This window comes from Erinaceus europaeus, chromosome 2 (assembly GCF_950295315.1).
Source record: "Erinaceus europaeus chromosome 2, mEriEur2.1, whole genome shotgun sequence".
Lineage (NCBI taxonomy): Eukaryota > Metazoa > Chordata > Mammalia > Eulipotyphla > Erinaceidae > Erinaceus > Erinaceus europaeus.
The window spans coordinates 160,686,804-160,707,790 of record NC_080163.1 but is presented as its reverse complement, the minus strand read 5'-3'; the positions used below and the strand labels follow the sequence as shown (position 1 = coordinate 160,707,790).

Here is a 20,987-nt window from a genome sequence, read left to right as displayed (position 1 = left end):
CTCCTTGAACCCTCCACAATAGAAGGCAGGAGCCTCCTGCCTCTCCTTCCCTCCCCACCACTGGAAACCTGCTCTCCCCCCTCACCCTCTCTCTGAGGACACTCTGTACTATATCTCCTCTCCCCAAGTTCAAACGTGCAGCCCTGGGGAGATAAGGACAGAGCCATAGCTCCAGTTTAAGAATCTATATTGCTGGTGGCTCCAAACTCCTGCAGCCAGGGTGCACCTGTCAGACCTCCCAGTCTGGGAAGAGCAGTCCTTCCCACCCAGATACCCTACCCAGCTCTGCTGGCCTCCCTACCCGAGCCCAGAGAGCTGGCCATCATTCTGCTGCAGACTAGTAAGATCTTGAGCAACAGGAGTTAGGTGAACAATACATTTTATTTAATTAGTATTAACAGAAGAGATAAACCTCACAGCAGGATAGAGAATGGCAATGCTGCAAAATAAATAAATAACAATAATAATCCTTGTCCAGGTAACAAAAGGACAAATTTCAATTACAGAGAGAACTGAGGGAGGATGGGTACCCAGTTCCTCCAAGGAAACCAGTGAAAGGGTCTGCAAGGACCAGACCTGGGACCAGAGGCACTTGGCATGTCTGGGCTGGCAACCCAGAGAATGAAGTAGCCACCCCACTATTCCGGAAGAGATGTCCCTTCATCATGGATCACAGACAAGGCAGTGTATGGCATGCCCGTGGTCAGGGCTGGAGAGGCTGGGGGGGAACCTGTCTGAGCGCTGACAGGTAGGTGTTGGGGACATGAGGATCTTTCCTACCAGTCTCAGTACCTGAAGAGAGAGCATGAATATTCTTTTTTTTTTTAATTTTTTGATATTTATTTATTTCCTTTTGTTGTCCTTGTTTTATTGTTGTAGTTATTGTGGTTGTCATTGATGTAGTCGTTGTTGGCTAGGACAGAGAGAAATGGAGAGAAGATGGGAAGACAGAGAGGGGGAAAGAGAGACAACTGTAGACCTGCTTTACCGCTTGTGAAGTGACTCCCCTACAGGTGGGGAGCTGGGGCTGGAACCGGGATCCTTACGCTAGTCCTCGCGCTTTGCACCATGTACGCTTAACCCACTGCTCTACCGCCCGACTCCCAGCATGAATATTCTTATCCTGAGGGCAGTGGCCAGATTGCTCGACAGCTCTGAGCACCTTTGCTTCCCTGGCAGGGGTCCTAAGGGTGCATCCCATCCTCACTTGGGGCACTGTTGCTGACAGCCCCGCAGAGACATTTCTTCATCTAGCCTTCATTTCTTTTGTCCACCCAGGAAAATGGAAGCCTGGAACCAGATGGCCACTTCAGAAGGTGGTGGGCTGAGACACCGCGCCCCGTGTCCCCCACCACCCCAATCACTACTGGCAGAAAATGGAAATTTTTTGCTTGTGATGGCTGTTTCACAACTCAGAAGCATGCAGTGCCACTACACTGTACCCAATAAAAATGGTTAAGATGGGGGTCGGGCAGTAGCGCAGTGGGTTGAGTGCACATGGCACGAAGTGCAAGGACCGGCAGAGGGATCTTGGTTGGAACCCCCAGCTCCCCACCTGCAGGGGAGTTGCTTCACAGGCGGTGAAGTAGGTTTACAGGTGTCTGTCTTTCTCTTCCCCTCTCTGTCTTCCCCTCCTCTCTCCATTTCTCTCTGTCCTGTCCAACAAAGACATCAATAACAACAATAATAATAATCACAACAATGGTAAAACAACCAGGGTAACAAAATGGAAAAAATGGCCTCCAGGAGCAGTGGATTCATGGTGCAGGCCCCGAGTCCCGGCAATAACCCTGGAGGCAAAAAATAAATAATTAATTAATTAATTAAAAAAAGAAAGAAAGAAACTTTAAAAAATGGTTAAGATGGTAAATCCTATATTATCACGTCTAAGATCCATCTTTTAAAATTATTATTATTATTATTATTGTTATTGTTATTTCCTCAGCTCTCTGGCTTATGATGGTGCTGAAGATTGAACCTGAGACCTCAGAGCTTCAGGCATGAAAGTTGTTTGCATAACCACTATGCTGGTTGTCTCCCCAGCCCTCAATAATTTTACATTTCTTTTTTTGTTTGTTTGTTTGTTTGTTTGTTTGTTTTTATCAGACTACTGCACAGCTTGGCTTATGCTAATGCTAAAGATTGAACCTGGAAACTCTGAGCCCCACCCCTTATCTCCATTCATTTTTTAAGTGGGAAGAGGGCAGAGGAAGCGAAAAAAAAAAAAAAGGAAGAAGACAACTCATGAGTTCATCAGGGTGGGCCTAAGAGCCAAACCAAATGGGGACATTTTAAAAGATGTATGTATTTATTTCATAAGAAAGAGAAACTGAGAAAGACCAGAGTGCTATTCCAGCATATGGTGGTGCCAGGGATCAAATCAAAGGCATCATACATTCACCCTAAGCACTACCTTGAACACAGATTTTGTGACTTCTTTTTCTAGGAGTATCACTAGAGCTTGGTGCCTGATGGTGTCTGATGGCCACTCTTAACAGCCTTTTATTTTATTTTATTTATTTATTTGTTTTTTGATAGAGGGTGAAATAGAGGCAGAAAGGAGAAATACTTGCAGCACTGCTCTACCACTTGTGAAGCATCCTCTCTCTGCAGGTGGGGACTGGGGGCTTGAACCCAGGTCCTCATGCATCACAACTCTACTGGATGAGCCACCACCCAAGTCCAGAATTTGCAATTTTTCACCAGCTTCTACTCTGAATGAAAGGAGTGGCTACTCAGCCAAGGACTCACTAATCTGTATGAATCCACTCTCCCAAAACCAAGAGTATGTTTTCCAGCATTGTGCCTAGAATTAACTCTATAAATATTCTGTGCAGATGAGTACTCAAAACACTGTCCAAGTTTCATAATCCAAGGAAAAAATGTTTTGACCCCAAGGTTACTGATGTGGCCTGATGCCTGCACAACTCCACCATTCCTGCAGCCATTTTTAATAGAGTGAGAGACAGAAAGGGAGAGAAGGGGGAAAGAGACTGAAGGAAAGAGAGACACCTACAGCACTGCTCCACCAGTCTGTAACTTCCCTCCTACAAGTGGGGTGGGGGTTTGAACCTGGATCCTCACATACAGTAACATGAACTCTATTAGGTAAGCTAATAACCAGTCCCCCTAAATAAATACTTAAAAACTTATTTATTTACTTATTAATCATTTATTGATTTACAAGTGATAGAGAAAATAAGGAAAGAGAAAGATCCAGAGCCCTACTCTGGTACATGTGATGCTAGAGCTCAAACTCGCAACCTCATGCTTATGCCCAGCACTCTAGCCCAAGGAAATTTTTTTAATTCCTATTTTTCTTAATATTTATTTATTCATTAGATACAGACAGAGTGGGATCGAGAGGGGAGGAGGAGGTAAGCAGTGGCGCACCAATTAAGCATACATGTTAACGAAGCACAAGGACCTGGGTTTGAGCCCCCAACTCGCCCCTGCAGAGGGGACAAACGGTAAATCCTCCTTTCCCCTTCTCAATTACTTTCTGTCCTATCAAATAAAAAAAAGGAGAAATATGACCACTGGAAGCAACAGGTTCTAGTGCCATCACCAAGCCCCAGTGATAACCATGGTAGAAAGCAAACAAATCAAAGATAGAGAAAGAAAGACACTCGCAGCACTGTTTCACCATTCATGAAGCTTTTCCCCTGCATGTGGGGATATCAGGGTTTGAACTTGGATCTCTGAGCATTGTAACATGTACACTCTCACAGGTGTGCCACCACCTGGCCCTCCAAGTAAATATTTTTATCTACATAACCAGCCTCCCAAGTGTAGGCTGATCCCACCAGGCCTTTGCTCCCATGACTTTGCTACATCCCTCTCAAACAGCACAACCTGCACAGCCCCAGCTCAGCTCTTGTCCCACCTATGTGCAGAGAATGCCAGGCCCAGCACCCCCACTAGCTGCAGAGAGGGAGATGGCTGTGACATTAGTGAGCCCCTCAACAGAGCCCTATTTTCTATCCCAATTCCGAAGATGACATGAACATCTGCTTTCACTTCAAGACATTAATTTTCAATTACTGGAGAAAAAAAAAATTTTGTCCCGACAAATTGCCGGCGAGCACAGGCTCTTGTCTCGTGGTTCCTAATAATTTCGAGGGCCCACAATGACTGTCTTCGGACGGGGTTTCCTGATGGGTCCCCATCATCGGGAGTGGCCACCAAGTTCTGACAAGAAGCTACCGCTTTGGTGGCCAGGATCAGAAAGCTCTGGAGAATGAAGTGAAACACGTTTCCTGTGACCATCTTCAACTCTGGCCATTGCAGAGCTTGCTGCTTCTCTAGGTAGCACAACTTCATATCCCTGAGTGAGAATGCAAGACACCCTTGAGCCCATGAGCACCTAGGAAAGGCTCACTGGAATCACCTTATAAAGTGCATGTGTCACACAACCCAGAAGGTGATGCAGTGAGTAAAGTGCTGGGTTCTCAGCAGGAGGTCCTGACTTTGAGCTCTGGCATTGCATATGCCACAGTGATGCTCTGGTTCTCTCCCTCACACTCCCCCTCTCTCTCTCTCTCTCTCTCCCTCTCTCTCTCTCTCTCTCTCTCTCTCTCTCTCTCTCCCAACTCCATAAGCAAACAAACAAATAATCTTTTAAAGTTTGCACTGTCATCAGCAATGGGAGAAGGTTGCAGCCCATGATGCTTTTATGAGGCCTCTTTCTGCCCACCAAAATACTATCTAAAATTTTCAGTCCAGAATTCAGTAGCCTTGGCCTTTCAGATCAAAATGCTATAAATCTACAACTACAACAAACAGGTTGTTAGGGGCCCATCGACCCTATGTTTTCTTCTACAAGAAGAAGAACGAGGAGGAGGAGAAGATGGAGAAGAAACCTTGAATTTGCCAACCTCAGGTACCCCAGAACACAGAATGCTACTTGATAAGAGATTACCCCCAGTCTCATCTTGCTTGGTGAGTTTCTCCTGTATCTTAGTTGCTAGAGTCACTCTATCAATGAGAAGCCACGAAATGTGAATGAGCAGAAGAATTCAGACATAATGATGTGGCAATCTTTGAATTTGACTTGTCACAATTGAAACCAGAGAGGGTTTGTCTAGCTGACACATCCAGACACTTGGGGAGGTCGGGATGGGGGGGATTGGTAACCAGAGGGAGACAGGTCAAGAAAAAAAAGAGAGAGAGCAAGTGAAAATAAAACAACAATAAAAGAAAATTATATCTTTATGAAGAGAATGAAAAACAGGGCTACTTCCAAAGTCAACTCGGTAACTGAGCTCCGACATTGTATAATTGACTTTGCAAGTAGAACAACAGCAACGTAACAAAGAAAATGTCAGTGTTTTCACAGCACTAATCTATAACGCTGGGAGGCCCTCCTGCTGTCAGGCAGGGCTGACAATACAATAGCTTTCAAAGGGATATTACCATCATGCTTTTATTCCTGACATCAATCAAGACAAAGAGAATCCTTTTCACAAGACATTAAAAATCAACCCTTTATATGAGCAGATAGGTAAACTGGCATTCCCCTTCAAGACAGCCAGCCACACAGAGCAATCAGCTAATTGGAGCTCCTTGAAGAGGTAAAGCATTTTTATTTACTGACTGTCCAACCCCAGTCGTTGGCTGCCACCAATGCCGGCAGGTAAGTGATAAAATCAAAAGTTTCCCTCAGTATCCTCCCACTCCACCCTCCACACATACACCCTACCCCTCCTCCCATAACAGGCTAAAGGAGCTGAAAACTTCAGAGCTGATCCAGGCTCAGTTGTTTTAGATGCAAAATGACCCTAATTACCATTCTTTTACTGACACACTTACGCACAAAATGCCCTTATAAACTAACACAAGTTTGCAGAAAATATCAAATTCACTGATTAAGGTGTTATCAGTGGGCTTCCCCCAGCTAACCACAATAAGATGGGAGTTGGGGAGGGGACTGGCAGCAGCACATGCCACAATTTCCAGAGTATTCTGCTATGTCAGTTTCCCTAAAACTGCAGATAAGGAGCCCTGATACTGAATGCCAATGCTTTAAAGACTCAAAGACAATATTATTTGCAAACACTCAAGTTCTGTGGGCATGGTACAGGAAAGAATTCAGGCCAAAAAGTTAACTAAGTCTACATACCCACTCTCGTTTTGTTTTGTTTGTTTGTTTGTTTGTTTAAAGGATGGGGTCACCAGAAGTGTTAGCCATCCTCTGCAGGCTCACTATCAAACCAGTTTAGATGCCTGCATGTGAGAAGTTAGTGGCGCTGATGGTGAAACCTGCAGGTCCAGGAGCCTGGAGTTAACAGGTGCTTATATTTATAGAGTCTTTACCCACATGCTCTCAGAGCTGCTAGTCACACAGCCACCTGCCTGCCAAGGGCCTCAAGATGCCAGATCCCCACACCTCTTCAGGGTTTGACAGAGCAGCTGGCCGAGGTGGCCCCATGTCCCAGACTACTGCTCCAGAGGACAGGGAGAGAGAATCAACCCCGTTTCCAGCATGGATCCCACTGGAACCCAGAGCCAAGGTGTTCTGTGACTTTTCCCTCTGGCACTCAACAGACCATCTGCTAAAAAGAATGCAAGTGAGTCCAGTCGTTCAAAGACAGAGATGTCACCCTCAACGCACCTGCAACAGGAAAAGGATGTTTCCGTTTTGCAGGTATAACTGAACACGGTTGTTTAATTTGAAGCAGGGTCTGAACAACAGGTACTGTTCATGTCATTGCAAAAAAAAAAAACAAAAACAGGTAGGATTTTTGAAAAGAAGACTGAACTGGCCTCAAAACCTCCTTGAAGAAGCACTTCCTCCTGCTGCCACAGCTACCTAAATCCGCCTTTTTAAAAACATTTTAAAAATCAACAGAAATTGAGAAGAAAGGGGGAGACAGAGAAAGACCTGCAGTACTACCTCACCGATCAAGAAACTCCCCTCCCCCACCAGGGGCTTCCTGTAGAAGGGGACTTGGGGCTTGAACCCAGGTCGTTCCTTGCACATGGGAATGTGTGCACTCAACTGGGCCCCACCTGGCCCCCAGCTTTTTTCCCCCAGGAGCCAGGCAGCATGCCTGCACCCCAGCCACAGTGGAGGGTTCCCTCCGTTTACACATCCAAATGAACAGTTAAGAGAAATCAATGCATCTAATTGCCAGGCTATTAAATCCTACATCAGGGGAAGAATTCCACAGCCACCCGCTTAAGAGTTGGCTACCAATATACCAATTATTGCAACTTTCTATGAGGTTGAACCAGACCCCTGCCTTCGGCTCCAGCTAGGAGCACTGGTCCTCAGAGACACTACATTGGAGTCCCCTCTTTCCTGAATACCTCCTCCTCCCTCTCTGTTAACACACCATGGCATGTCACAACATTGCCAAGCTGGCTGGAACAACTGAATAAGTTTATAACGCAAGTCACCAGCATTCTGCACCTCCCACTACCAAGACACACCAGGTACCATTGAGCAGAGACCCCCTGCTAGAGGCACATAGTTATCTTATTTTACCACTTATTAAGTTTTTTTTGCAAGGTATTAAAATCTAAACTACAATCACTAGACATAAAGGATGATTTCCAGGGCGAGACAGGCCCTTCCAATGATGAAAATCCGTGACTTCATTGACGAAGGGGGGGATTACACATTAGGATTAAATGTCAGCTACCCCCTTCCACACAGAAAGCTAAAGAACCCAGAAAGGATTTGTTTTGCCCTTCTTACAAGATCATGTACATTTAGCCAAACAAATCGCGACAATTTACACTTGTATGTGGTCTCAGCTGAATCAAGAAACCTGTAACCTCAGAACGCCTCTATTTATTACATCTCAATTATTTCCATGGAAACACAAGCAGTGGTGAACAATGCTGTTTCCAAGTCCCTAGGCCACCAAATTTCTAAGATGGACTTCTGAGGCACTATAGGCTGGTAGGAGAGAAAGAGAGAAAAGCAAGAGGCATGCAGAGATGTCACTGGGAGTCATCTGGGATTTGGGGACACAAGGGACACAAGCAAGTAGGGACACAGCTTGAATGCTAATATTAAAAATTGTGATTAACAAGCAGGTGACAGATGAAACAAATCAACAGTACTACAAATTATTCAAAAGTTTTAAGCTTAGTTGGGGGAGGAGATGTGTTCCTTTTCTGTATAATTAACAGACCTGTTTTGTGGGCCTGGGGAGGTGGGAGCAGGTCAAAGAAGACAGGGTACCAAGCACCTGAAACCATCAGCCAAAATGACATCAGTCAGATGTCATGCAGAGACAGCCCCTGGAAAAAGAGACCAAAACTGTCAAAGAGAGCAAAATTGTCGCAAGTGGCACACCATACAACCAGAAGACCACAAATAGGAGACTGGTGTAGGAAGAAAGGGAGAATCATTCTGAAAATGTGACTGTTGTAATGACCATAGTCTGGGTTTTGGTTAGGTTTTTGTTTTCCTTTCCATCACAAAGCTTTTGAAAACCAATGAGGCTACTCTTCTCCCCTGCCCTATTGCCAGGTCCCCTTTCCTGTTTGCTGGGTATCCTCTTCCCAGGGGAGCTGGGTTTGCCAAAGGAAAAACATCCCAAGGGGGCATATGACCCCACACACCAGAAAGGAGATTGTGTTTGTAGCTCTTCGCCACCAACAACACACACGCACATGCACACACACACACACACACACACACTAAGGCACACAGGCCTGTTTGATTTTCAAAGCAAGCTTGCTAGTGCTTTCAAATCACATTTTCTGAGCATCCATTAGAAATTGTGATGTTTATGTTTTTCCTTGCTGCTATGGGCATTCACATTTCTGAGATCAATTACAAATCACAGTCCAACCAGCGACTTTCACAGAGGAGCAAAAGGGCTGAGGAAGTCCACAATGCCTTTCTGCAAGCCCTGACACACAGCAGTGGACACAAAATAAAATAAAACAAAATTCGAAAAGCACCACTGTTCCTTAAGAAGCACCTTCAAGCATCTTTAAAGGTGAAGACCTTGTCGTTTTAAACACTTGGTAAGGAGCTGTCCACACTCAGGCTCAGGGTTTTTTTAATATTGCTTGAGTGAGGAAGGAAGACAAATCTTGAAAGGCAATAAATCCATCACCTGCTGTACCTCTTATCTATTCAAATTATCTCCTCTCTTAATTCCTCCCTTGATGAGTGGCCAAATCTCCACCCTATTCACCCTGGTAAACTGAATAAAAAGTCAAAATGATGAGAGAAACAGGCTCTACGGTTCCCAGGGCAGACCCTGGGTGGGCGATATTCATAACACTTCAAAATGCCTCCACTGGTCTGGTTCTAACTTAACTGTCATTCTATCAATAAGCCTGAATTGTTTGCTCTACAGACTCATGTACACACTCGGAGAAAGACACACATTCAAAACCACTGCAAGGCACATTTCATGAAAGGCTGAAGACCAGTCCAGAGTCCTTCTCAGAGATACCCAGGGCAGCTTGAGGATTAGGTCTGAGAGCCTGGAAGGTATTCCAGCATTAGAACACAGGACTTGCATGCTTGAGGCCCCAGAGACCTCAGGTTCCATCCTAGGCACTGTCATGTGCCAGAGCTCAGCATTGTTCTGCTCTTGTTCTCTCTTGCATAAAAATAAAGATTGGAATTAGGTTCAAGCAACTCTGAAGCACCCAACCCATCATTCTACCTTTGCTTTTTGTGTCTCGGGTTCTAAAATGATGAAGTTTGGAGGGAAAAGATAAATAAGCATCCCATCCTCTTTTCTGAAAAATCTATCTCAACATATAGACATAACTCAAGACCAACTACTCGAGTTACATAAAACTATTTTTTCCAGCCAGAAAACCAAATTTTCTTCTGGGCCACTTTAAGGGGCTCCTGAAAGAGTACTCAGTGAGCCCTGGTAAGAGAAATGAAATTAACTTATTTCAAACCACAGAGTCGTGCTATTCAGCTAAAGGATGAACATCCACCTTTTTGCCTGCCCCCACCTTTTTTGGGGGGGGTCTTCTCTTCTGGTTCCCTTGTCCTTCAATCAGGGCATCACTGCCCCCAGTTCTCCCCAGCAAGCCTACTCCACACGGGATGGCTGCCAGCGAGAGAGGGGACAGGATCAACTTCTCTCAAGGAAAAAACAGCAAGGGGATGTGTGTGTGGGGGGGGGGGAGTTTGGACAGGAGTCGTCCGCCTCTAACACGCTGAGAGAAGTTCCAGGGAGTCTGGTGCCCAGCATCTCCAGCGACTGTAGCAGGCGAGCAATGGCGGGTGTCTCGCGACCCTCCAGGCCAGATCCAGTCCCAGGCTTCCCTGCCGCGAGTGAGGCTGGCAGGAAAGGAGCGGGGCTGCGGCGCCTTCCCGCGCAGGCTTCCAGGAAATGAACTTTTCAGAGCAGAGCTGGGCTAGGGCCAGAGGTCATCAGGGGAATTGGGAGAGGACAAGGGCCCCGGGACTTTTGGCTCCGGAGACAGATCCACTCGCATCCTGTCCCGCCTCTACCACCTCCCAGCGCGGCCCGGCTGCCAGGCACCCACCCCAGGGCCTGGAATCGGGACAAAGCAGCAGGGAAGGCCGGGAGAGGCCAACCTGGTGCAGAAAGGGGGGTGGCGGGGTGGGGGAGGCGCAGGCTAGAGTAGCCTCTCCCGGGGTCCTGCGCTCTCCAGGGGCCCAGCTGAGCAGGGGGTCTTGGTGCAACTGGAAGCAGAGAAAGGCGTGTGTTTGTGTGTTTGCGTGTCTGCGTGCGCGCGTATGTCTTTGCCAACGTGTGTGCACTTGGGGACCCCTGGAGCCAGCAGTCCTCTGTGGGACTTGAGATGAGGGGCGTGCGTGTGCATGCGTGTGCGTGTGCCTGCGTGTGTGTGTGTGTGTGTGTGTGTGTGTGTGTGTGTGTGTGTGTGTCTGTGTGTGTGTGTGTGTGTGTGTGTGTGTGTGTCCGTCCCCACAAGCGTGAGCACTCCGGGGACCCGACACAGAAAGCCGGTCAGGGTGTCCGGAGCGCGTGGGAGCCCTCTGCCCAGAAGCTCGCGGTGGCCGCTGCGTCCCCCCGGGGCCCCACGTCCCGCTGGCGGAGCGCAGACAATGAGCTCCCGGCAGAGGCTCCCGGCTGCGCCGGCCTCGGCGCAAAAGGCAGGAAGTGCGGGGGCCAGGCGGGGAGCGGGGCCCGAGCCGGGGGCGGGGAGGGGGCGTCTGGAGGCCGCCCGGGTGCGCGCCCGCGATGCTCGCGGCCCTCGGCTGCCCAGAGCCGGGGCGAGGGCGGGCTGGGAGGCGCGGGCCTCGGGGACGCCGGGGCTCGCCACCGCTTCCGTCCTCCAGCCGCCGCACCGCCGCACCGCCGAGGAGATTCGCAAACCCCGCCAAGTCGGGCCCACACCCCTTGATTGGCCACGCGGGCCCGGGGCCCTCAAGGAGGGCGCAGCGAGGGCCCCTCAGCGGCGCCTCAGGCCCGGTCCCCCGCAGGCGGCGGCGCGGAGCCGGGAGGGTGTTTGCGGGCGAGCCTCCTCGGCCGCCTCCGCCTCCCGCTCTCGGCCTCCTCCTCCCGCCTCCGCCTCCTCCTCCGCCTCCTCCTCCGCCTCCGCCGCCGCCTCCTCCTTTCGGCTCCTCGCTCGCTCGCTCCCTCGCGCGGTCCCCGGCCGCGGTCCCTCCTCCCGCGCGTCTCCCGCCCTCCCTCCCTTTCGAGCCGCCGCCGGGCCTCGCTCGCTCACCTTTCACCGAGCGCGGCTTCGCCTGCTTCCGCCTGGACATGTCCGGGGCTCCCGGCGCTCCGTCACCCTCCGCCGCCGGCTCCCCCCGCCGCCCCCCGCCGCTCCCGGCTGCCCGGCTCCCCCTTCTTCTCCGCCGGCCTCTCGGAAACTTTGTTTTTTGCAGCCGGCTCGGTGGCTGTGGGGAGCGGATCGCAATTCCCCGGCGGCCTCCCTGGGGGGGGCGGCCCGACCGGGCCGAGGCCGCTTGGGGAAGGGGGGAGGCCTGGGGGGCGCGCCGGGGCCCTGCCTGTTGCAATGCGGCAGCCGGGGGTTCGCGGTCCCGGCGGCGGTCCCAGAGGCGCGGGGAGTCCGGAGGCCACTCGGCCGAGCCGAGTTATGCAAAAAAAAAAAAAAAAAAAAAGCCGCCCCCCTCCTCCTCCCCACCCCCCGCCAGCCCCCGGCCCCTGCGGCCCCCTCCCTCCCTCCCCCACCCCACCGTCACCCTCGCCCTCCTCCTCCTGCTCCTCCTCCGCCCTCGCCGGATTTTTGTGCAAAGTTTGCAGGCGTCCGGCCACGCAGCCTGGTGCGAAGCTCACAATGAACCCATCAGAGGAGGGGGCTGGGGCTGGAGTCGAGGGGGTCTCAGGAGGGGAGGAGACCGGGAGGCGGTCGGGAGCACAGAAGCTCAGTACTCCGGGAGAAAAAAAAAAGAGAGAAAAAAAAAAAACCTTCGAATTCTCCTTCCACCCCGGCCGCACGCACACAAAAATAATAATAAATATTAATAGGCTCAAAAATGCCCCGACCCTCCAGTTTGGAGATGATGATGGATGGGGAGGGGGAGTCCCTCAACTCAGCCTACTTGGTGGGGGGGGGGCTGGAAACAGCCCCGGTGCCTCAGAAGCCGCAGCTCGGGGCCCCTGGCTCACGCCCCCTTCTCGGGCTCGCCGCTTGGTCCGGCGCGGGCCCCCCAGAGGAGGAAGGGGCGCGCAGGGGCGCTCAGGCGGCGGCGGGCAGGCGCGCCCGTGCTCCCGGCATCGCTCAGCCAGTGCGCTGGGCCGCCGCTGCCTGCCCTCGGGCTGCGGTGCTCAGTGCGCGCCGCGCGGCCGATTCCCAGGCCGGTGCCAAGTCACCGGCCCCGCTAGCTGCCTCCATGGGCCAGGGGCGCGGGAAATGGGGAGGCGGCGGCAGCGGCGGCGGAGGAGGAGGAGGACGAGCGGGCGGCGGCCGGGCTCCAGTCCTCCCGGGCAGCGGCGGCGGCGGCTGCGCCCCGGCTCCTCCGCGCTCCAGCCGGCGCCGGCCCGCCCGCCAGTCTCCCTTGCGCTCCTGTCTTCTTTGTGGTCGCTGGCTCTCCTCCTCCCGATCCGGCTGCTGGGGATGCACTGCAGAGACACATAATAAAGCCAGGCTTGGCTGGAAATGTAGCCGGGTCCCAGCAGGAGGATGTGAGGAGCGGAGTCCCGGCGGGGGAGCGCTCTGATCCCGTGGGGCGCCCCGCACTGCTCCGGCTCGGATCAGACGGAGAGAGGGCCAACAGCACCGAGCGATGGACAGCGCTGGAAATACAGCTCCGGCCGCCCGCAAAACCCGGACCGCGGCGGCGGCGACAGGCAGGCACGGCGCGGGCGCGGGCACCGCACCGGCACGCGGGCACCGCACCGGCACGCCGGGCCCCGATTCCGGCACAGGCGGCATTGGGGGTGGGAGGAGGGAACACACCACAGGGCCCACGCGCGCTGTCAAGTTCGCCAAGATGCATTAGCTGCACAAACTGCAAGAAGTAAGGGGGTGGGTTTGGGTGGGGGCAAACTGGGGTGAATTGCCCTGCCACTGCCGCCTCTGCAGTTTCTGCTCCACGCACGTGAATTATCCCCCCATCTGGCTTTTCTCTCTCACTTTTATTTCCCCCCCCCCCCAACGGTGCTCAAAGACAGGCACTGCCCCACATCCAGGAGTAAACTCTCCCACCACGGGTGCAACTTTGATCGCCCCATGCATTGCCCGTATCTGTAGGCTTCTCGAATCTAGTTGCGCATTACTTAGCTAAGACACCTGAGCCCCAGAATATCGCTCTAGCAACGCCTCCCGCTCCCCCCCCCCCCCCCGCGATTGACAAAGTGAATAAATCAGCTACTACTTTCCACCAAATTTTGCCCCGGCCACCAGGGGGCGCCTCTTGTCCCCAAGGCTTCTGAGCCAACAGAGGCTTTGGTTTCCCACTGGCCCAGGAAGGGACTTCGGAAAATCTTCCCGCCCCCCGCAGCTCCCCTAAAGTGTTCCTTTGAAGTCTTCCCTGTAGGCGGCTGGGTAGTGGGTGAGGGAGAGGCCCCTGGCGAGTGGCGCCACCTCGGGCCGGCCCGGCCCGGCCCCGCGCTGGGAGAGCCGTGCGGGTGCGCGGCGCGGCGCTGGGGGTTATCAATCTCGCGGATCGATAAGTTGCCACTCCGAGAGAGGAGGGCTGTGTCCCCTCGGAGACGAGTTACCCAGGGCAACCTTTCACAGAAAAACCCGCTGCCCGCAGAGAGCCGCGCCGGGCCCGACCGAGCAGTGGCGCCCGCCCCAAGCAGGGCGTCTGTGTTCCGCCGTTCCCCAGCCCAAGCTCCCTGCGCATTGAGCTGTCCCGCCTGGCCCCGCTCGCCGCTGGAAGCCCCGGGACTCCCATCCTGTGCTGGGCTGGTGGAGAGGGAAGAGGCTACCCCGCACCCCCGCCACTAAGGAGAGCGGGGGTCTGGGGAGGAGAAGAAGGGAGGGGACCGAGCTAACGTCCCCCTACGCCATTTCGGAGGTAGAGTCGGGCGCCCCGAGAGCTGCGACACTCAGGCGAGCACCCCGACACCGGGCAGCCGCGGGAGCATCCCCAGAACAGGGGCGACCCTCAACGGGGACTCAAGCCTGGGGGACCATCACCTCCCTGAGTTAAGACTGTCACCCTCACCGCTGGCCCCTCCACCTATCACCCCTACCCCCATCACTGGCGTCCGAGCGTGGCTAGTAGGTCGGCCCTGTCAGGGGGAGTGGGCCAGGGTAAAGAGAGGGGTGCCAGGGACCGGAGCAAGGGCAGAGGCCGCCAGGCGCCTGGGCAGGAGCCAAGAAGGAGGGGCAGAGCGAACAGCTCCCCCCCACCCCCGCCGGCGCCTGGGATCGAGGCCCGCGGAGAGAGGCTGACAGGCGGCAGATGGCACACGCTGGGGGAGGGGGCGCTTGGCCTCGGCTCCAGGGTGCCCCCGCCGCGGGCTGCCTCTCCTAGGGGGAGGGGGCGGAGAACAGTCCCTCCACCCGCCCCGCGGCTCACCCGCTCGGGCTCTCTGGGGGGCCGGAGACTGCGGATCCAGCCCAGCCAGGAGCCGGGAGGGAAGAGGAGGGCGGACAAAAGGAGCGCGGTGGGGAAGGGGTGTGCTAGAGGGAAGGAGGGGGTCACCGGGTGGGGTGGGCCTGTCGGAGACCCGCGGCGCTGCCCTTTTTTCCACTCCCCGGGGGGCCGCGGAAGGCCGGAGGTGAGGGTGACAAGAAGGCGGGTGGCCACAGCCTAGTCACCAGGGGACGGACCCACGAAGAGAGGGGGGCGGGGGAGCACACAAAGTTTTTCTGTACCCCTCCCAGCACGTCGCAGTCACACCCCTCCCCCCTCAAGGCCTGGCTGGCGTCCCCCAGTTCTGTGGCAGTCAGGGTGCACTGGGAGTTCGACCTCCACAGGCGCCCCCCCTCCTCCCGCTTTCTCTGTAAGCTTGTTTCATTTTTAACTCCTTCCAGAAAAACTGGTGTTTGAAGGAAAATTCCAGCGCTGCAAAAAGCCTGTGGCTCCCACCCAAAGGATCTCAAAGGTTCACTCGGTAAGGACAAAGCTGGTTGCCCTGCCTGTCTGGGCCTAGCTTCTCACTAGCCTTGGGGGCCAGAAACAGGACCCTTTCAGGTGGGCTTCTGTGGCCCCCACCTACCCCATCTCCTGCCCTGCCAGAGAGGGAGCTGGGGAGACACATTCAAAGGAGACACCCTCCTAGATGCAAGAGAAATTACCAGGTGATGTTTCGAGATCAACTAAGACCTCACTTACATCGCCTGCCCGCCCCCTCAATTTCTGTACATTCCTTAAGGATGTTGCCCCAAACAAACAGCTAGCCAAAGGTTTCTCTCCCCTGAGTTTGCAGAAAGTCAGGCATTATCCAGGGCAGCCCTGAGACACATCAAACAAAGAAGGACAATGAAGTAAAGTTAGACAGGATACTTTTTTTGACCTGTATGGCTGAAAGGTCTCCAGAATTGTTCCAGATAGCAGAAGAGCCTGACTCTCTGTCTCATGGGGTGTGCCTACAGCTCTCATGTTAGTAACTTCTTGTCTGGCCCAGAGTCAGGCCACAAGGCCTGAGTCGTGGCAGGCCTTCAAATCTCACCTTCACCACCACGGGTCCCCAGGTCAGCCAAGGTTCTAGAGTGAGAGAAATGCCAATTCCAGGATGACAGCTCTCCTCCTTGCATTGACAGGTCCCCCTCCCCCATGTTCCCTTGAGGCAGATGCATCCCTGTTTTCTGATTCTGAAAGCTTTCCAGTTGCTTGGTGTTGTTAAAATTCGGAGGCTCTAGCCGGGTTAGCTTCACGGGCGGGTAACAGAGACGCGGAGACAACGGCTGGGCAGGGAAGCTGTATTTCTTTATTCAGGAACAACGATTCATAAACTAAGGCAAACTAATCACCAAACAGAACTCTGCTGTCTCTTTGCAGCGGCGCAAGCACTCTCTCTTACTCTCGAACTCAGGAACTCAGGAACCCTCTCTTACTCTGTCACTCTGGAACTCAGGAACTCAGGAACTCTCCAACTCTGGCATTCCGGAACTCTGGCGGGGTCCCTAGGGGCGGGGCCAAGCGGCCCACGAAATTAACTGGACTGATCTAATTCTCTTGGCGGGGGAGAACTAGAACCCAATGTAAAGCATACAACAGCTTAGTTTATCAAGAAGGTTGTGTGATGTGCATGACCCAGGTTTGAGCCCCTGCTCCCGAAGGAAGCTTTGGTGCTGTGGTCTCTTTCACTCCCTCTTTCTCTGTTTCTATCAGAATAAGGAGGAGGAGAAAGAAAAGAGGAGAAGGAGAAGAAGAATGCTGTTTCAATGATCTGTCAGGTTTCCCTAGGTGTATGATAACCTATTTGGCACTAGGATTATTAATTGGCAGTTACCCTTCCATCAGCACCATCCAGGTCTTGCCAGACTTTATGCCAGTCTTCATAGCATTGAGGACTCCTCTACAAGAGCTTAGTCTTGTAGCTTCCCAGGATTCAGAATACAGTAAGGCCAGTTGGGAAAAAAAAAAAAAAAAAAAGAAAGAAAGAAAGAGAGAAAGAAAGAAAGAAAAAACGATTCATTTGGATAGTGCATTGCTTTGCCATGTGAGTGATTTAGGTTCAAGCCCAACTCCTGCTGAACTGAAGGAAGCTTCAGTGCTGTGAGTTCTTTTCCTCTTTGCTTCTCTGCTTTCCCTGTCTCTCCTGTCTCTACAATAAAAAGAAGAAGGAGGAGAAAAAGAAAGAGAGGGAGAGGGAAAGAGAGAAAAGGAAAAGAGTAAAAGCAAGAAAGGAAGAAAAAGAACCCCTTTCTCTGCTATTAGTTCTGAGTCTGGCTTTTTGGGAAGGGAAACCCCTACAGACACTCCTAAAATCCCCCCCTAAGATCCCCAGTGTCCCCCCCTACTATGACCACAACTCAAAGAGACCAGTTGTGGGCCTAGACATCTGCCTCCTGGGGGCTGAGGTAGTCCAGGCCAAAAACAATAAGTTGGGTGTGGGAACCTCCTTGTCTTCTCTAGTTTCTGTTCAGCTGGGAAAGCCATTTCTATTTTATCATCGTTAAGATAATTATTTAATTCTTCAAGTGTCAGCAGTCTTCTCAGGGAACACCCACCAGGCAGAAAAGAAACCAATGTAGCAGGAGGGTCCCAGTGGAATCAACACCCTCAGCAAGCTGGGAACTCCTGGCCCTGGCCCCAGCCCACTCCAGAGCCTCCACCCAGGCCACCTCAGCTGCCCTAGGTCATGTGACTCTGGGTCACTTGTAGCTTTGTTCTCTTTAAATACCTTCACAAGTGTGTGGTGAATGTGATCACTGCCCCTGCTGTCTAAACCTTAACCAGGAACTGGGGTGTCAGGCAAGGGACACATGACAGCATCAGTCACAATGCCTTCAGCAAGTTTTCCTCATAGTCAAAGAGATAGATACAAAGTGTGATCTGAGCGGTAGATATGGGCTGGGAAGACAGCATAATGGTGATGCAAAAAATGACTTTCATGCCTGAGGCTCAGAGCTCCCAGATTAAATCCCCAGCACCACAAAAAGCCTGAGCTGAGCAGTCCTCTGGTTAAAAATAAATAAATAAGGGGCCAGGCAGTGGCACACTTGGTTAAGTGCTCATGTTACAGTGCACAAGGGCAAAGGTTCAAGCCCCTGCTCTCTGCCTGCAGGGGGAAAGCTTCACTAGTGGTGAAGCAATGCTGCAGGTGTCTTTCTGTCTCTCTCTTCCTCTCTATTTTCCCCTCCCCTCTCAATTTCTCTCTGTCTCTAGCTCGTAAATAGATAAATAAATAAATAAAATATTTTAAAACAAATAAATATGGACCAAATGGTGGTGCACCCAGTTGAGTGCACACATTACCAAGCGCAAGGTTCTCATTTCAAACCATCCCCACCTGCAGGAAGGATGCTTCATGAGTGCTGAAACAGTACTGTAGGTGTCTTGCTCTTCCCCATACTCTTCCCCCTCTCAATTTACCTCTGTCCTATTAAAAGTAAGTAATACCTAAAAATAAATTAAAATGGGTGCAAATGGTGGTACATAAAGTTAAGCTCATATAGTACTATGCACAACGACCTGTACAAGGATCTGGGTTTGAGTCCCCACTCCCCACCTGCAGGGGGAAGCTTTACGAATGGTGAAGCAGGTTTGCTGGTGTCTACCTTTATCTATCTATCTATCTATCTATCTATCTATCTATCTATCTCTATTCCCTCCTCAGTTTCTCTCTGTGCTATCCACTAAAATGGAAAAAAAATAAATAATGACTGCCAGGAGCAGTGGATTTCTAGTGCAGGTACTAAGCCCCAGCAATGACCATGGAGGCAATAAATAAATAAATCCCTGTGGAGGGAAAGGAGGAAGGAAGAAAGGAAGTAAGGAAGGGAGGAAGGAAGGAAGGCAGGAAGGAAGGAAGAAAGGAAGGGAGGAAGGAAAGAAGGCAGGAAGGAAGAAAGGAAGGAAGAAAGGAAGGAAGGAAGGAAGGAAGGAAGGAAGAAGGGAGGACGGAAGGGGCACCTTTCAGTGAAATATAATGCATTCCAGTTATGTCTTGGCAAAATGATCTAGAGATGCCCCACCCCATCCTCAGGAGTCCTGCCCACACCCTGGGGTAGAATTTTTGGACTTCTGTATGGCACCTGGTAGGGTACACACAGTCTTACCCAGGAGTGTGGCAGGTCTGGAGTGCACCTTCCTCCCGGGAGTTGCCAGCTGAACTGAATGGACAGAATACTAGACCTTATCAAGCTGACCGAGTTGGACCTGTTTTATCCCTGAGGTGGTCCTACCTTGATACTGAACAACTGTTTAGTAACTATGGGTGTGTTGGCAGAATTTGGTCTGGAATTATCTCCTAAAAGAGAGATTCTGCCAGAGTAGCAGACATTCACACACTTCCAATCCCTTTTGCGACCACTGTTATCTGCCCCAAAAGAACCTAAGGAAGGGAGGGCAAAACAGTTTACATGGATAGTACACTGCTTTGTCATGTGTGCAACCCAAGTTTGAGCCTGGCCCCAGCACACTGAAAGAAGCTTTAGTGCTGTGGTTTCTGTCACTCTTTATATACCTCTCTGTCTCTCTAAAAAAGAAGAGGAGGTGGTCCAGGAGGTGGCGAAGTGGATAAAGCACTGGACTCTCAAGCATGAGGTACTGAGTTCACTCCCTGGCAGCACATGTACCAGAGTGATGTCTGGTTCTTCCTCTCTCTCTCCTGTAATTTCTCATGAATAAATAAAATCTTAAAAAAAGAGAGAGAGAGAGAGGGAGTCGGGCTGTAGCGCAGCGGGTTAAGCGCAGGTGGCGCAAAGCGCAAGAACCGGCATAAGGGTCCCGGTTCAAGCCCCGGCTCCCCACCTGCAGGGGAGTCCCTTCACAAGCGGTGAAGCAGGTCTGCAGGTGTCTATCTTTCTCTCCCCCTCTCTATCTTCCCTCTCCTGTCTCCATTTCTCTTTGTCCTATCCAACAATGACGACAACAATAATAACTACAACAATAAAACAACAAGGGCAACAAAAGGGAATAAATAAATAAATTTTTTTAAAAGTATCAAAAATAAAAAGAAGAGGAGGAGGAGGAGGGAGAGCACCACTACCATCACCACCACCACCACAGCCTAAGCGTATACAAGATCAATTGTTAGATCATTTTGCAAAATAAAAAATTCAGGTGTTTGGTTGTCTCTTGTGCTCTTACCCATTCACCTCTCAACCTCCCCACACACCATCTAGAACCTACTAGGTGGCCAGGCCTAAGAGATACATTGTAGTGACTTCATAAGAATATCAGCACATGTGGCCCCTCTCTGGACACATAGCTGAGGACTCGATGCACACAGAGAGAAGTGACATCACTAGGGGCTTTGTCTACACTGCTCCCCATGACATCCCATTGCCCCCCCACCCCAGCTGCTCCAAGATAAGTGACAGCTAAAACTGTCAATAGGCATGATGCAGAGGAGGCTTCTGAAACATCTCTATGAAGTCAACCATTTTCTCTTCTTTCATTTTTAAAAAATTTTCATTTCATATATTTATTAAGGTATCAGTGTTATTTCTAGGACTGAGTGTCAGCATGTCTCCCTGTTTTCAATAACTTTTTTTTCCTTTTTGATAGCAAGTGAGAGACATAGGGGGTAATCAGAGAGAAGGAGAGACACCTGCAGCACTGCTCTACTGCTCATGAAGCTGTTCACCTGCAGGTAGAAAGGGAACTTGGTCTTAAACCTGAGTCCTCACACACAATAATGTGTGTGTTTACCAGATGAGCCACCACTGCCCCTCTTTTCTTTCTTCTTTTCTTTTTTTTTTTGTATTTTATCTGATTCCATTGTTTAAAAAATTCATTGATTTATTTTCTCCCTTTCTTTCAAATAATATTTGGGATAAACAAAAAGTACAGTTGTTTGCACATGGGCACAGTTTCTCATCTCCCATGATATGTGTCTGCAAAAGTTAGGCTTCTTCTTCTTCTCCTTCTTCTCCTTCTTCTTCTTCTTCTCTTCTTCTTCTTCTCTTCTTCTTCTTCTTTTCCTCCTCTCCTCTCTCTCCCTCCTCCTCCTCCTCCTCCTCCTTCT

At 51.4% G+C, this 20,987-nt stretch overlaps 1 protein-coding gene and 1 long non-coding RNA gene across 3 annotated transcripts in view; one reads left to right on the top strand and one right to left on the bottom strand.

The window, feature by feature from the left end:
* The window catches only part of ZNF423 (zinc finger protein 423), a 380,636-nt gene extending 368,763 nt beyond the window's left edge, over positions 1-11,873 (bottom strand). The window contains exons 1-2 of one of the 2 annotated variants that reach the window (XM_060185589.1): positions 11,653-11,777; positions 8,145-8,253 (exon numbers count right to left, since the gene is read on the bottom strand). In XM_060185589.1, coding sequence (XP_060041572.1) covers positions 8,145-8,226 — 82 coding nt within the window. In that variant the 5' untranslated portion in view covers positions 8,227-8,253; positions 11,653-11,777. Of the gene's footprint in view, positions 1-8,144; positions 8,254-11,652 lie in introns of both variants that reach the window. The other variant, XM_016194903.2, reaches the window with a different exon arrangement.
* A 2,173-nt stretch (positions 11,874-14,046) lies between these two features.
* LOC132536995 (uncharacterized) overlaps positions 14,047-20,987 on the top strand; it is a 10,661-nt gene continuing 3,720 nt past the window's right edge. Inside the window, exons 1-2 of the long non-coding RNA XR_009548507.1 lie at positions 14,047-14,416; positions 15,382-15,461. This is a non-coding gene — a long non-coding RNA (uncharacterized LOC132536995). The remainder of the gene's footprint in view (positions 14,417-15,381; positions 15,462-20,987) is intronic.